We start from the raw sequence: 14,333 nt of genomic DNA, 5'->3' as shown, positions 1-14,333 counted from the left end.
TAGCAGGTTTAAAACAAACAAAGGAAGTATTTCTTCATACAAAACACAGTCAATCTGCGGAACTCATTGCCAGAGGATGGTAGGAAGGCCAAGACAATAGCAGGGTTCATAAAAGAACTAGATAAATTCAAGGAGGGAAAATATGTTGTGACTGCAACACAACCAATTTAGTGAACTGGCCAGCAACAGTGTAAAAGATCAAAATGGATGCAGAGTACAGAAGTCTTTCACTCCATGACAAAGTAACCTGTCAATTGAGTTTCTTTGGGCCAGATTGTGGTCTGTCTTGCATGCTCATGCAAGGTTGTAGAGGACTGTTCTGTACACACATTCTCCATTTTGCCATTTCTTCTGCAAGTGCCACTACATGGCACAGGTAGGCAGGAAGTAGCAGGAAAGGACAGGGAATGGGTGGCATTGTGATTCTGTCTCATCAATATGCTTATAATTACAGCAACGTGCTAGGGTTTGTATTCTGCAACAGGCTGAAGTTCTTTTCCAGGAGACAGTAGGTGGGACACTGTGACCGATAACTTAAAAAATAAAAGGCTAGATCATCTCACACCTGGCAAAAGGTACTGGATTGAAATTCACTGCAAAATGTACAGTGTTTGGGCAGCTGAACTGTAGGCTTCCTCAGATTGCACCTGCTTAATCTGAAGATGCTACCTCTATGGATGAAAGGGTAATTCAGTCTCCAAACTCATTCAATTCTTGATTTCTCAGCTGAGACAATGGAAGACAAAGAGATCAGTTAATAGCAGTGAAGGCCACAAACCTGTGGAATGCTGTGCCCCTGTGGAGGCCTGTTGACTTCAGTGAGGCTGTGTGTGGACACAGAAATTTGGCTGCAAACAGCCATTTATGAGACCGGGCCAAATGTAGTGCTTTTGTGATCCTGACATCTGTGCTTTGGGAAATAATGGAGACCAGCAATCCATTGCACAATGGACACCACTGGCTGCCTAATTGGAAATGTGAATGCCTCCCTAATCTTTTCCCAATCATCTCAGTCATTAGATAGGTATGGATCTGGGTTTTAATCCCAAAAAGAAAACTGGGCTGATAATGACTGTTAAGGATTAGAAGAACTCACAGCTATTCTGCATCAGGCTTTAGCATCAGTTGTGCTCTCACAACCTAAAAGTAACCTGTAGGAAAAGCTGGTGTTTCTGCCATCATAAATATGACTGCTTTTTAAAAAGGTAATACATTCGTTAAAAACAAACGCCCCCTCCCACAATGTCGCAATGACTTATATGGGATAGAAACACTTTTTCAAACATAAAAACTACCCTCCTCTTTCAAGTGAGATACTTTACGTTTGGATTATCAACGTGTTTTCTTTTCCAGACCAAACGAACAGGAACTTAGGTTAATTTAATAGAAAAAATAAAATATGGAATAACATTGATTTTGGCCAGTATCAATTACAACAGTACTACTCTATTTTACAAATAACAACTGAACATTTTACACATGTACAGTATTTTTCAGTAAAAATTAATTTGAATTTAACAATGTGTCAGTATTTTAAAAAGAAAACAATGATATTAATTTCTTCTCTATAATAGTATTAGAGACATTTGTAAGTATCCAAACAAATTCTTTACAATCCATTACATAATATCTCAATTATGAATATATATATTTATATATAATATATAATATTAACTTAAACTTTGAAAGCATTATGTTCTAGTTAATAATGTTATTAGAGTAATGAGGACGTAACAGACTAGTAGTTAAACTAGCACAAATAAAGTTGTCATAACTTTGAACATTTAGCAGGAAATCTAATGAGCACCAAAGGAACTTCACAATTCCTTTACAATCATAGAGAACTGGATGTCTGAAAGAATTTAGCTGTTTTCTGGGAAAAGAAACATATTGTTTCTACTGTCACTGGTGCTTTCATTTGTAAAATTCAAGGACAGATTTCATATTTTAAAAGGTAAAGTCTAAAAGTTCTATTTCTACTATTTATACTTTGACAGAAATGTTTTCCATTTGTTTGTCATTGATAGTCCCACCCACATTATTTTTGTACAGAAGGAAGACACATTTCAATGAAGCCAATATCTTTGAAATTTAATGTACTATTTTTTACTGCATTAATGGGCATCAAGCAATATGCTAATAGGAATGCATAAAAATATGTTGACTGAGAATCATGTGTAACTAGAAAAGGACATACTGGGTTTGATTCATTTTAACTAGTTTCACTGTGGCTACTCTCAATTTTGATTAAAAGCAGTTTCAGGTCCAACTGACAAGAGAGCTATTATAACACAAAACCCAAACTAGGTAGACATCATCCCTTGATATGAATTTATTTATCTAAATGTAGTTATTCAAAGGGGTGAATGTGACCCAGTGTAGCAGTTCCAGTTATAGGGCCCAGTCCTGTAAACACTTGCTCCTGCATATAGTCTCACTGAAATCAATGTATTAGCATTTTGACTAGTAGTACAATGCTTGCAGGATTATGCCCTCTATTTGTTAAAATTACAAGATAAGATTATACAGCTACAACTTAAATGTTACCTGTGTGCTCCAGACATGAGTTTACAAAATAATTTCATTCATAAAAAGTAAGAGAATCAGGCCCTTTTAGAATTCTTTCAAAACAGGAAGAATATCCTTGTGAAAACTCATGTGTTATGTACTACTTACATTTTCATACAAATAACTTTGACAATTTAAAAAAGAAATTAAAATCTCAGAGTAGCTGTTAACAGGCTAATTGTCTAAAGACCAGAGCTATATATGTGGGCTAGAAGGTGAAAAGCAAAATGTATGTACATACTGTGATGCAAAAACCAGCACACAGTATACGAAACAAGTAAGAAATGTGTGGAATTGATCACTTTTTAATTTATTTTTAATACTGATACAAAGGATGCAGAACATAGTCCCACATAAAAAGATGTTTCTGGTTTGCCTTAAATTCCCCCTCACTATTAATATCTAGCACAAAAAAAGACTGCAAGTATTTCTTTTTCTTTTTGTTTTAATCCATGTAAACTCGTGTCGTATTCTGGAAAAACACTCTTTAAACACCTTCAAGGGGAAACAAGCAGGGGGAAAAAAAGGAAGAAAAAGGACCATCAGAAACAGGGATATTCCTAAGGTTGACAGGAAATCAAATCATTATTTTAATGTTAATTTTGGCATCAAATGCTTTGGTCACACAATACTGACTGTGGATGCTTAGCTCTAAACACCCAGTTATGAAAGGTAGGCTTGTTGTAGTTTTTTTCCATTAAAGTTCCAACAAATAGTTCACCGTCTCCCCTGACAAAGAGGAGAGAGAGACAGAAAGAGGTGGCTTGCTTTTTTTTTCTTTTTTCTTTCTTTTTTTTTTTTTTTAATAATACGGATTAATCTAAAAGTCTACAGGAGCAAGAGGACACTGGGAGGTGCCAGTTCACCCTTTGTGCGTACATGTTCTGCAACACAGTTGATGAAGTACTTTCCTTTGACACAGATTGTTCTTTTTCACTAGCATACAGAATCCTCCCTCGGCCCAAGTTTCTTCCGTTGCTTCCGGAGGTCAGCGATAGAGGGAGAAGGGAAGTTGAAGATTTGAAGAGCATGGTTTACAACGGAGGAAGATTTAATTGGTCAGACAGGCAGATTTGATGGAAGAGACCATTCAGGAGCAGGTAGCAAGTAGGAAATTTGGTCCATCAAAAGGAATTTCAGTCAACAACATTTTTTTTCAAGGAGAAATATGTTGTGGTCCGACAGGGCGTGATTGGTATCCATTTGTGAAAGGGGAAAAAAAAAGATTAGAAAAAGAATAATTAGAAAAACAGTGATAAATACAGTGAAGAATTTTTTTATGAATTATGAATCAAAAGGATACAACAGTCATATCAAAGAAAGAGAATAAAACATTCTACACAGAAACTAAAACTTTGTAAATCTGACAAGCAACCAGTGGTTCTTGATCCCCAGTTAGTAATATAAGAAAACTATAAGCAACACTATTACTCCCATCATTTGTCCTCCCAGGTTACTGTAATAAAAATAGACACTATTGGCACGAGTACCTTCAATCCCTGCTGACTGCAGTGAGAGTGCTCACTACTTCCTTAGACTTCTTAGCTTCTGGCAGGGTTGAGCCATATGTCAGGAAAATGATCATATAATTTTTTTATGAATGTTGGTTTTGTGCAAATCAGTGCAAAGTCAAAATGGCACAAGTGTGTGTGTGTGTGTGTGTATAATGTTTTGGACAAAAAGGATGGTGTAAACTAGCCATGGAAAGTGAGAGGTTATAATCATGTTCATGTAAAAGAGTATTGCTAATGCAAGTTTAGTTTGCTTGAGCTCTTTTTTCAGCTCAATGTCAATAACAATCTATGTAAAGTATCAGAAATAAAATTCTGCCCTCAGTGATGCCCATCTGTGCAAACTCATTGACGTGCATAGGCATAAATGAGGACAGATTTTAGCTCAACAGGCACTGCTAATATGCCAGTAACATAGCTGATATGCAACAGGATACTGTGAGTAAACAACTTTACTTTTACCACTAGCTTCTTCTGACCTGAAAGTGTAAACTTACTAACATGATCTATAAATGTTGAAAGCTGCACTATGTACCTAATCATGCTTCTACTGAATCAATGATAAAATGCTCATTTGATTTAAATGGGGGCTAGAAGGACACCATAATCCTCATTAGTTCTTAATATATTTGATTTGCCAGATATTTGCCCCACTTCGTGTAACACTAAACTTTAGTTCTGAAATGATTTCACTTGTTGAATTAGACTGTACCTGGAATGACCTGAGGTAGTGAAACTTCCAGAAAAAGGACTTTAACTGTACACACACTTTAAATAACATAGTAGAAAATGAAACCAGTAATACACAGAGAGATGTATCAAATGCAATAAAGAGCTTAGAAGAGGACAAAATCTCCATTATGCGATGGTACAATATTTTCATAATGGTCCCTATTTTCTTCTTGATACTCACTCATATAACTCATTTAAAGATAGTGAGCATTTACATCATATTAATGCCAACATCTTTACAGTTTAGAAAGGCAAATCAGACACAGATGAATCTTTCCATTGAGAGTGCATTAAGATAGTCACATGAAAAACCTTTCTAAGGAAAGGCCCACTAAAAACAGAAGAGGTGGAAGTCATGGGCTAAAGCTCAGATAGAAAATGGGGTCTGTGAAACAAAAATAATCCCTTTTATGTATTTGCCCCCTCCTGAATCTGAAAAAAATATAACTAAATAATCATGTAGGAGATAAAAAATACATCACAAAGCCAAACCAACACAAAGTGTGGAAATATTAAGTTAACTCTGATGTCAACAAAAGGAATATTTGAGAAAAATAACACCACTCACCGTCCTTACAGACTGTTCCAATTACACAAACACCGGTATCTAAGATGTAGCCATTTGGACAAGTTGTACAGTTTTTGTCTCCTGGACCACTGCAGTCCAAGCAGCTGGCATCACATCTTTAAACAAAACAAAACAAAACAAAAAGCCTGAAGTTATCATAATTGTCACTAAGCAACAACCACAAATTTCTATCACACTGTCTCAGTTAAGTTCTCCTCTTGGAGATCATTCATATTCTTTTATTTCATAATTTCTTGCTATATAATTTTTGAAATTAAGTACAGCAGGTAGAAGTAAACCAAAATGATAGAAGACAATAGGTGTCCATGAACTGGATAAAACCAGATAGGGAGACAAGCATAGAAAAGGAAAGTATGATGTATTTTCTGAGGAAAGTTGTAACATAAGGTAATTCCCAGTCTTCCCCCCCACCCTCGCCCCATCAAAGAGAGTTTGTCCAAAGTCAAAAAATAAAGAGCTTCAGAAGGGCCTGAATTGTACTTAACAAAGAGCTACAAAAACTGATGTCTTTTTCAAATAAAACTCAAGCCTTGTCCATTCAGTACGTGTCAACATGTTGGTATCTATGAGTTAGGGTACGTCTACACTATGCGGCCATTTCCGGATAACAGGTAATCCAAAACAGCTACCCAATGTCTTCAGAAGTTCCCCGTTATTTTGAAATATTTTTCAAAATAACAGGCACGCTATTTTGGCCTCCCAGTAACCCTCATTCCACGAGAGTTAAGAGAGGTCTCAAAATAGCCCGTTATTTTGAAATTTGGTGCTGTGTAGATGCACCAAATTTCAAAATAGCCTACTTCAAACTTCAGTCAAAATAAGATACGTGTTATGCAAAGTGTGTATCTTATTTCAAGTTTAGGGCACTGTGTAGATGCACCCTTAGTTGCTCTTTGCCTGCTATTATATTTTTGACCTGTAGTTGGTATTATATAGCTGAGAAACTGAATGGGCTCATGAATGGCAACTTACCTCTTGGCAGATGGCTGCAGTTGCTGCAATGAGAATGAACAGGCCCACTGCTCGATCCATTAATTATTTACCATATTTTTATACCTGTAATCTCAAATTTCTTAATACAAATCTTAATTTAAATACTCAGAAGACACACAAGCATGCTCTGAAACCCATTTAAAAGCTCTTGTATGGAAATTACAATCGTGTTAAAAATTCTTACTTTTCTTCCATAGTTTGCTTAGCATACTATATATTTACTTATTCTCTGCACTCAGTACTGTGTGCTAAAATGTTATAACATTCTATCATTTAATCAGAGAGTGGTAAATGCATCATATCAAATATTAGACACTTGCTTAACCCCTCCCCCCCAAAAAATAATGTGGCCTTTGATGACTATATCTTACCTTTTGCAGGTTTTGTATCCATTTTCAAGAGAGTGATCAAGATAATAACCAGAAGTACAGGACTGCACACATCTCCCATCCTCCATAAAATAACCTTCTGTGCAGTTTATGCAAGCATCTGCTCCTGAGCCTTAGAGCCAAGAGAAAATACTTTATAATACATGGACACATTCCCTGTCTAGACTGGATAACAGACAGCATCTCTAACTGTAACAAAACATTACCTGATAATCATAGGTTATTGAACATATATTGGTGCTTTACACCTTTTCCTACATGTACTGCAAACTATATTGGCTAGCAACAAAAGATAAATTTAACAGTAATCCTGGCATAGTTTTTCTGAGAAAAAGATATTGTTATGTCCACACCTAAGAAGTACAAGCAAAGATAGCAAGTGAGCAAAGATAGCAAGTGTACTTTTGAGCTAGACAGTTTGTATTTTTATGTGAACTGGATGAAATCTACTTTACTCTGAGATCTATTAAAGAACCTCCAAGTTTAACTTTTCATTTACAAGCCAATCGTTAAACTGTATTTGGAAATGTGATGTAACATTACACAGGGGGCAAAATGATTAAGTGAAGTCAAATGTCAATGAGGTACCTGCACATGTTGCGCAGGAACGGTGACACAGTTCACATTCCCTGCCATTGTGATATTTTCCTTCTTCACAGCGGACAGAACATCTGGATCCATGGAAACTAGTGCAAACATATAAATGAGACTATTTAGTACTGACCAGCCACTGCAAGGTAAGGAAAGTGATAAGAGAGGACAACGATAAGACTCAGAAATCTAAAGTATTCTGTAATGTAGGCTTTTTTTAAGCTCTGCAAATATTAGTTCAACTGAAATAAGTCTCCTACTGTACATCTGTACAGCTTCTTTCACCCTAAATTCTGTACACACTTAAGTACAAGTTGAACCTGTCTAGTCCAGTGCCCCCTGGACCTGACTGGTGCTGAACCAGAAAATTTGTCAGATCATAAGAAGTCAGTATTGTCTAGCAGCTCTACCAACACTTTCAGTGCTTACTGGGCTCTTAGAAGACATTTAGGAGTAAACTGGAGCTAACTAACAGTACAGAACACTGACAGGACTGGTGGCTGTAAACAAATTTTATGGGACCACAGGAAACTTGGCAACACGCATGATAAGTGGACATCTGGCTAACTAAAATCATGCCAGAGCATGGATGTTGCTGGACCATAGAGTGTTGGATTAGAGAGGTTCAACCTGTATAGCCAATCACTTCACACATGATTGAAATGCAGCTACATATGTGGTGGAGTTTAACAACTTGTAGAAAACAGCACACAGTAGTATAGAACAGGAAGCAAAAAAGAATGCCAAATCCAAGGGAAAGAGCAAAGAAAATCCAAATGGAACTTGGCCTGCCGTCAGTACCACTATACTTAAAAACATGCAAATGGATGTGTTTCCAAGACCTCATCCCTTGCTTGACAGACATCAGGACCAGTGGTGTTTCCTAATCAGGGGCGGATATAGGGCAGGGCGAGCGGGGCGGCTGCATGTGCCGTGGCAAAGGGGGCCCCCGCAAAAGTGTGCTGCCCTGGGCCCCACAAAATGGTCATCTGCCCCTGCTTCCTAATACCATGTTAAAGTACTATCAAATACCAAGTATTCTCTGCAGCACAAGGATTTCCCTTTGAAATCTCCAGTACAAGTACCAATTCTGTATAACTTGGGAGATGTGTCAGCAGCACAGCCTGAGGTAGTATGTCTTTTAGGCAGTGTTGAGTGATAGTATGAGATTGTGACAGAGCAAAAAGCAGTACTTATCAGAAGTAACATTCCCGTGCTTCAGTGTAAGCGCTTGTTAGAACACCACAAACTGTTCTAGGCACGTTATCCATTAGGAATTCTTTTTTTTGGACATTTTTGCTCCTTTCAGAAGACACTAAAGTGTCCATTAACTGAATTAAATTTCTAAAATCGCTTTGCATTTCAATAGAACCTTCCATCCAAGAACGGTGCAAAGCCATTTTGCAGATGGAATTCATTGGCCTCTATGTATACTCAACACCTCTAAAAATTAAGCTGTTTTTTTAAGTGTCCAACTTTAGGTGCTTCAGTTTGAAAATTTTTGCCTAAGTGACTCTTCCATGTCGTCGCAACAAGTGTTTGGAAGAGTCAGGAACAGGACCCAGATGTCCTTAGTCTCCATTTCGGTTTAACACTTACATAGCCTGGGTCCTTTACGAATGTAACTAATGCACTTTCAACTCTGTAAACCTAGGGCATGTCGACAGTTCCCTGCCATTCACAATGGCTATTCAGGTTGCACATCCCTGGTCCAGCTCCCTCAGAACTAACCAGTCCCTGACTAGCAAATTTGCCAGACCAGAGGAGGTGAACGCCAACCTCTCTGCTGCTGTTGGCTATAGGGTTCCACTCTGGCCGCAGCAGTGAGGCCAGCATTGACTGAGCAGGGACTGGGGGTGAGGTGCTTGTTTGGAGCCCCTTAGCTGAGGGCCAGGACCGCAGCCCTATGGAAGTGCATGGAGCACTGCGGCTGCTGGGCTGCACTACTGGCCCCTGCCACCAACCATGGGGTTGTGCTTCTGGCCCCCAGCAATGGGGGTTTGCAGCCACCCAGCCTCTTGCCTTGAGTGACTCCCCATCCCTGTTTCTCCCCCTCCTTCCCTGAGCTTTAATGTGGCAAGTGAGGAATTTGCAATTCTCTAGAAGTAACAGAGGTGTTCGAGTGCAAAGCCCAGCTTTTCTCTGAGTGCTCGAGCACCCATGGGATGCCTGACCACAGAAGTCTGGATTATAGAGGTCCAACCTGAACTAAGAACAAATAGACCTCTCTAATCCAAAGATTTTAAAAACTATTCACCTGAGATTTCTTCCTTTTTTATTTCAGAATAGGCTTTATTTGGTCCTTTGAATAGGGTCATATTGCCTAAGTAATGAGGAGACTGGCATTCTCTGGGCACTTTCATTCTTGGGAGTTTTCCACTTGGCTTGTTTGTTTGTTGGTTTGTTTACATGGTGCTTCACACCTCTGTACATATTTCCTGGCAGGAGTGCATTGTGAGTAAAATAAGCCTACCTCTTCTGCTCCAGGAAACCTGTTAGCTACTCTCTCATTCAATCCTTTAATCTAGGCTCTTTCACGGGCTTTCTGATACAGCTATGAAAAGTCTCTCCTGCAGTGCTTCTTTGCGAAGCTGATGCCTGCCAAGTTTGCCAGTTTGTGTCATTTTCAGGACAATAACACAGCAGCAACTTGAGGAGGTATAAGTGTAGCCATTGAAATAGTCAAAAACATAAAAGGCAAAACTCTGATTTCAGGAAATTTTCCATCAAGATTTTCACATTCCCCACCACAATTGTTCACAAACCTGGACTAAGAAGGTATAGTTACATCAATTAAAAATACTACACACTTACATGGTACCTTCCACTAGAGGATCTCAACATGCTCTACAGCCATGAATAAACCAGGAGCCTCATAACACTCCTGTGATGGAAATAAATATCCATCCTTATTTTACAGCAGGTTTAAATGTTGTAATCTTGGCTTAATCAGATACCTTCCTTCCCTCAACTCAAACCTCTTTAAGGAGGGTCAATTTTAGTGAGTGCTAAACACATCATTAGTGACAGAACAATGCAGATGGCTGCACAATGTAAATGCACCATCTGTATACAGAGGCTGTATCTAAACTACATCCCTTTCTTGAAAAAGGGATGTAAATTAGACACTTCGAAATTGCAAATGAAGCCGGGATTTAAATTTCCCACGCTTCATTTGCATAATGGCAGCTGCGGGTTTTTTTTAGAAAAGGGGCTTTTCAAAAGAAAAACAGCTGTTTAGACGGGGATGGTTCAAAAATAAAACCCTTTTTCTAAAAAATGAGGAGTACAGGATCTTTCGAAAAAGGGTTTTATTTTTGAATGATTCCCGTCTAAACAGGCGTTTTTCTTTCAAAAAGCCCCTTTTCGAAAAAAAACCCCTGCAGCTGCCATTATGCAAATGAAGCGTGGGAAATTTAAATCCTGGTTTCATTTGCAAATTCGAAGTGTCTAATTTACATCCCTTTTTTGAGAAAAGGGATGTAATCTAGACGTATACATATGGAGAAGTGCCTTTATTCTATGAAAAATAAATTAGGCACAGACATTTAAGGAAACTAATTATAATGGCCATTTTATACTAACTCAAATCCTATAATCTATTTTGACACAAGTTACATGTCCAATGCTATAACAATCAAGGAACATCCTTATTTTAAACAAATCTCAGATACAGATTTTAACTTCACATTTTTTGTGGCATAAACCCAGCATATTACCCTTTATAAATTCTACAGGGATTTCTGACCCTCTTCCCTGGATCAAAAAGTCACTTGTTTGCATAGAAGTAAAAAATGTGTGCTGCTGCTTTTTTATGGATTTTACCTATCTGTTTCAGGAATGATTAAGTCTCCCTACCAAGAAAAAAAATATCTATTGCTATTTAATATATAGGCACACCATATCGTAATGGAACTGAGCCTGAGGTACTTAAGATAAGTGAATGATTGGATGTATGGAGAGACGCAGTAAAGATAAGGAAATAGTTTCTAACTATCGTAGGAATGAATCAGAAGGATTAATATAATTCACTAGTTCTACTTCTAAAATAATCCTTGACTGCCACACTGTAGGTCAGAAAGTGAAGAACACAGCTTTCACATGGCTACAGCTTTCATTCTGCCTGCAGTCAAACATTTTTTAAAAATTCATTGTTATCCAAGATGGCTTATGATGGCACAGGAAAGTATTACATTACAACATAAACAGCAGTAGAACACATAAATGGAGGTTCAGTCAAGGTTAAATAGTAATATTATGTAACTATCTTTGATGTATGTCCATAGACTTAGGAAGTCTCTTTGGCTAGTGAGTGCAGTGAAATCCATCATATCCTTACCTGAGGCCATGTCTGCATTCTGTGCAGCTTTGGGATTCAACACATGTCTTACAGTTCTCACTGCATTTCCGGCAAACAATCTTATCTGCAAAGGGAAAAAGAAAAACAGCCCAGAAAACTCAGGTCAGTCATGTTTAATAAAATTATATGGATCTATTCCATTGCTTATTACATTCCTGGTGCCAAAGTAGAAAAGTAAGTATAAAGTAAGAATAAAATTAAATAGCCGATGTGCTGCTTATATAGTGACCTTCTCCATCAAACATCAAATGCTTTCAATTATTTCCAAATATTTAAAATAAGATCCTATTCCTTTGAAAAGTAAAATGCTTTGAGATTGTAAAAACACTGACATGAACACACTTGTTTAAATTAACCAGGCTTTTATCACTGACTCATGCAATACTTTCAAATAACAGAAAAAATATTAAATTAATGCAAATTAGAGTTCCTACATAAATCGCCCATGTAAAGAAATCTAGTAACCTCTGTGTAATTGTCTTTTAGCATTTAAACAAACAGACTTTTCCTAATTTCACTTTTTCAGGGTTCAAAAATATACTGGATTAGACTTTTCTGATCTTATCAAACCTAAGCCACATATCTCTCTGCAACTTGCCCTATCCCCTTTCAGGTGCCTTTCTTCTAACCATGTATCCTAAAGAAGTCATGTTCCTCAACCCATTTACACTTCTTATTCTAGAGACTCTGGATCATAGGCACCAGATTTTGACCTGAAAAAAAGCTGCTTGAGAATCCCATTCAACTCCACATTCTCTCTTATCCTATACCTCAATCAGGCAGAGGAGCCAAGGTGGTAAAAAGAAATAATATAATTTGGTTCTTTTAAACTGAAAATAAAAGAAATGAAGCTAATATCTGCTCCTGCTGTCCTTAGTTATGAGTACCCTGCTTCACAGATCTGAAAGCAGGAGATATAAACCCTAGCTCAGCAAAGTTCTTTGACACATACTTATCTTTCAGCACTCATTTAAATATTTCATGGGATCAGCTCTAGGCTGGGAATTAAGACTGGGGAGTCTGCATGATTATCCATAGATGGGAATTAAATAAAGCCAAATCACCTGCACAGCAGGGTATGTTACGGGTATTGCATCACTACAGATAACGTAAGAATGGCTGTTATGGATCAGACCAACAGTCCATTTAGCCCAGTATCCTGTCTGCTAACAGTGGCCAATGCCAGTTGTCCCAGAAGGAGGGAACACAACAGGTAATCCTCCCTTGTCACCCATTTCCAGACAAACAGAGGCTAGGGACACCATTCCCACCCATCCTGGCTAATAGCCATTGATGGACCTAATCTTCATGAATCTTTCTAGCTCTTTTTTGAACACTGTTAAAGTCCTAGCCTTCACCACATCCTCTGGCAAGGTGTTCCAGAGGTTGACTATGCACTAAGGGTGTGTCTAGACTACATGCCTCCTTCGATGGAGGCATGTAGATTAGCCAGATCGGAAGAGGGAAATGAAGCCGCGATTAAAATAATCGCGGCTTCATTTAAATTTAAATGGCTGCCCCGATCTGCCGATCAGCTGTTTGTCGGCAGATCGGGGGAGTCTGGACGCGATGCCCCGACAAAGAAGCCTTTCTTCATCGACACAGGTAAGCCTGGTTTCACGAGGCTTACCTGTGTCGATGAAGAAAGGCTTTTTTGTCGGGGCATCGCGTCCAGACTCCCCCGATCTGCCGACAAACAGCTGATCGGCAGATCGGGGCAGCCATTTAAATTTAAATGAAGCCGCGATTATTTTAATCGCGGCTTCATTTCCCTCTTCCGATCTGGCTAATCTACATGCCTCCGTCGAAGGAGGCATGTAGTCTAGACACACCCTAAGTGAAGAAAAACTTCCTTCTGTTCGTGTTAAACCTGCTGCCCATTAATTTAATTTGGTGACTCTCACTTCTTATATTGTGGGAATAAATAAATAACTTTTCCTTGTTCACTTTTTCCATACCAGTCATGATTTTATAGACCTCTATCATATCCCTGCTTAGTCTCCTCTTTTCTAAGCTGAAAAGTCCAAGTCTTTTGAACCTCTCTTCAATATGTGGGCTATTAGAAGTCTGACAATTTTTGCTTTGTTGTGGAGCTGTGTTAAGAGTTGAGGAGAAAGCCTCTACCTTCCTTAGCACACCAATGTAGCAGCCACGCAGCAGATCCTTGTGGCTCTCACTTTACCAGGGATGCAGGGTGTCTAAGTTTAGGAGTTAATGTTTAATGGAGATAAGTCCCTGCTGCTCCTTTCTGAAGTGGCAAGAAGATGCATTCTTCCACAAGTTCCCCCACCACACAGTAGCTCTCCCTGAGCCATCCTGCACAGTGGATCTACTATGGTAGTGAAACAAGAATCTCTTTGCCACCTCTACTTCCTAGTCAGAAAGAGAAAAGGAAGGATTTTGTGTTGTGCCACTAAACATGATTTTCAAGAGCAGAATCCGGGTTTAGTTTTGGAAGAGATCTTTGATCAGGACTGATTCCCAACAATTTCATAAAAGGAATAAAATTTCAAAAAGAAACAAATGCATCACAATACACTTTTAATCTTAGCCCCTGATCTCCCAACACCCTGCCCTGCCCCCCAAAATGTCAGAAGCCC

The 14,333-nt window shown here is 38.4% G+C and overlaps 1 protein-coding gene and 1 long non-coding RNA gene across 6 annotated transcripts in view; one reads left to right on the top strand and one right to left on the bottom strand.

The window, feature by feature from the left end:
* The window catches only part of LOC142829846 (uncharacterized), a 58,692-nt gene extending 55,046 nt beyond the window's left edge, over positions 1-3,646 (top strand). Inside the window, exon 3 of one of the 2 annotated variants that reach the window (XR_012904693.1) lies at positions 3,509-3,646. This is a non-coding gene — a long non-coding RNA (uncharacterized LOC142829846). The remainder of the gene's footprint in view (positions 1-3,508) is intronic. The other variant, XR_012904694.1, reaches the window with a different exon arrangement.
* PCSK5 (proprotein convertase subtilisin/kexin type 5) overlaps positions 1-14,333 on the bottom strand; it is a 327,119-nt gene that overhangs the window by 78,418 nt on the left and 234,368 nt on the right. For 3 of the 4 annotated variants that reach the window (XM_025178860.2, XM_075931728.1, XM_075931729.1), the window contains 4 exons: positions 11,713-11,797; positions 7,371-7,468; positions 6,765-6,894; positions 5,380-5,495 (listed from right to left, as the gene is read on the bottom strand). In XM_025178860.2, the coding sequence (XP_025034645.2) occupies positions 5,380-5,495; positions 6,765-6,894; positions 7,371-7,468; positions 11,713-11,797 (429 nt within the window). Of the gene's footprint in view, positions 1-1,361; positions 3,547-5,379; positions 5,496-6,764; positions 6,895-7,370; positions 7,469-11,712; positions 11,798-14,333 lie in introns of those variants that run through there. The other variant, XM_075931730.1, reaches the window with a different exon arrangement.

Source organism: Pelodiscus sinensis, chromosome 6, assembly GCF_049634645.1.
Source record: "Pelodiscus sinensis isolate JC-2024 chromosome 6, ASM4963464v1, whole genome shotgun sequence".
Lineage (NCBI taxonomy): Eukaryota > Metazoa > Chordata > Testudines > Trionychidae > Pelodiscus > Pelodiscus sinensis.
This window is presented reverse-complemented; position numbering and strand designations above follow the sequence as displayed.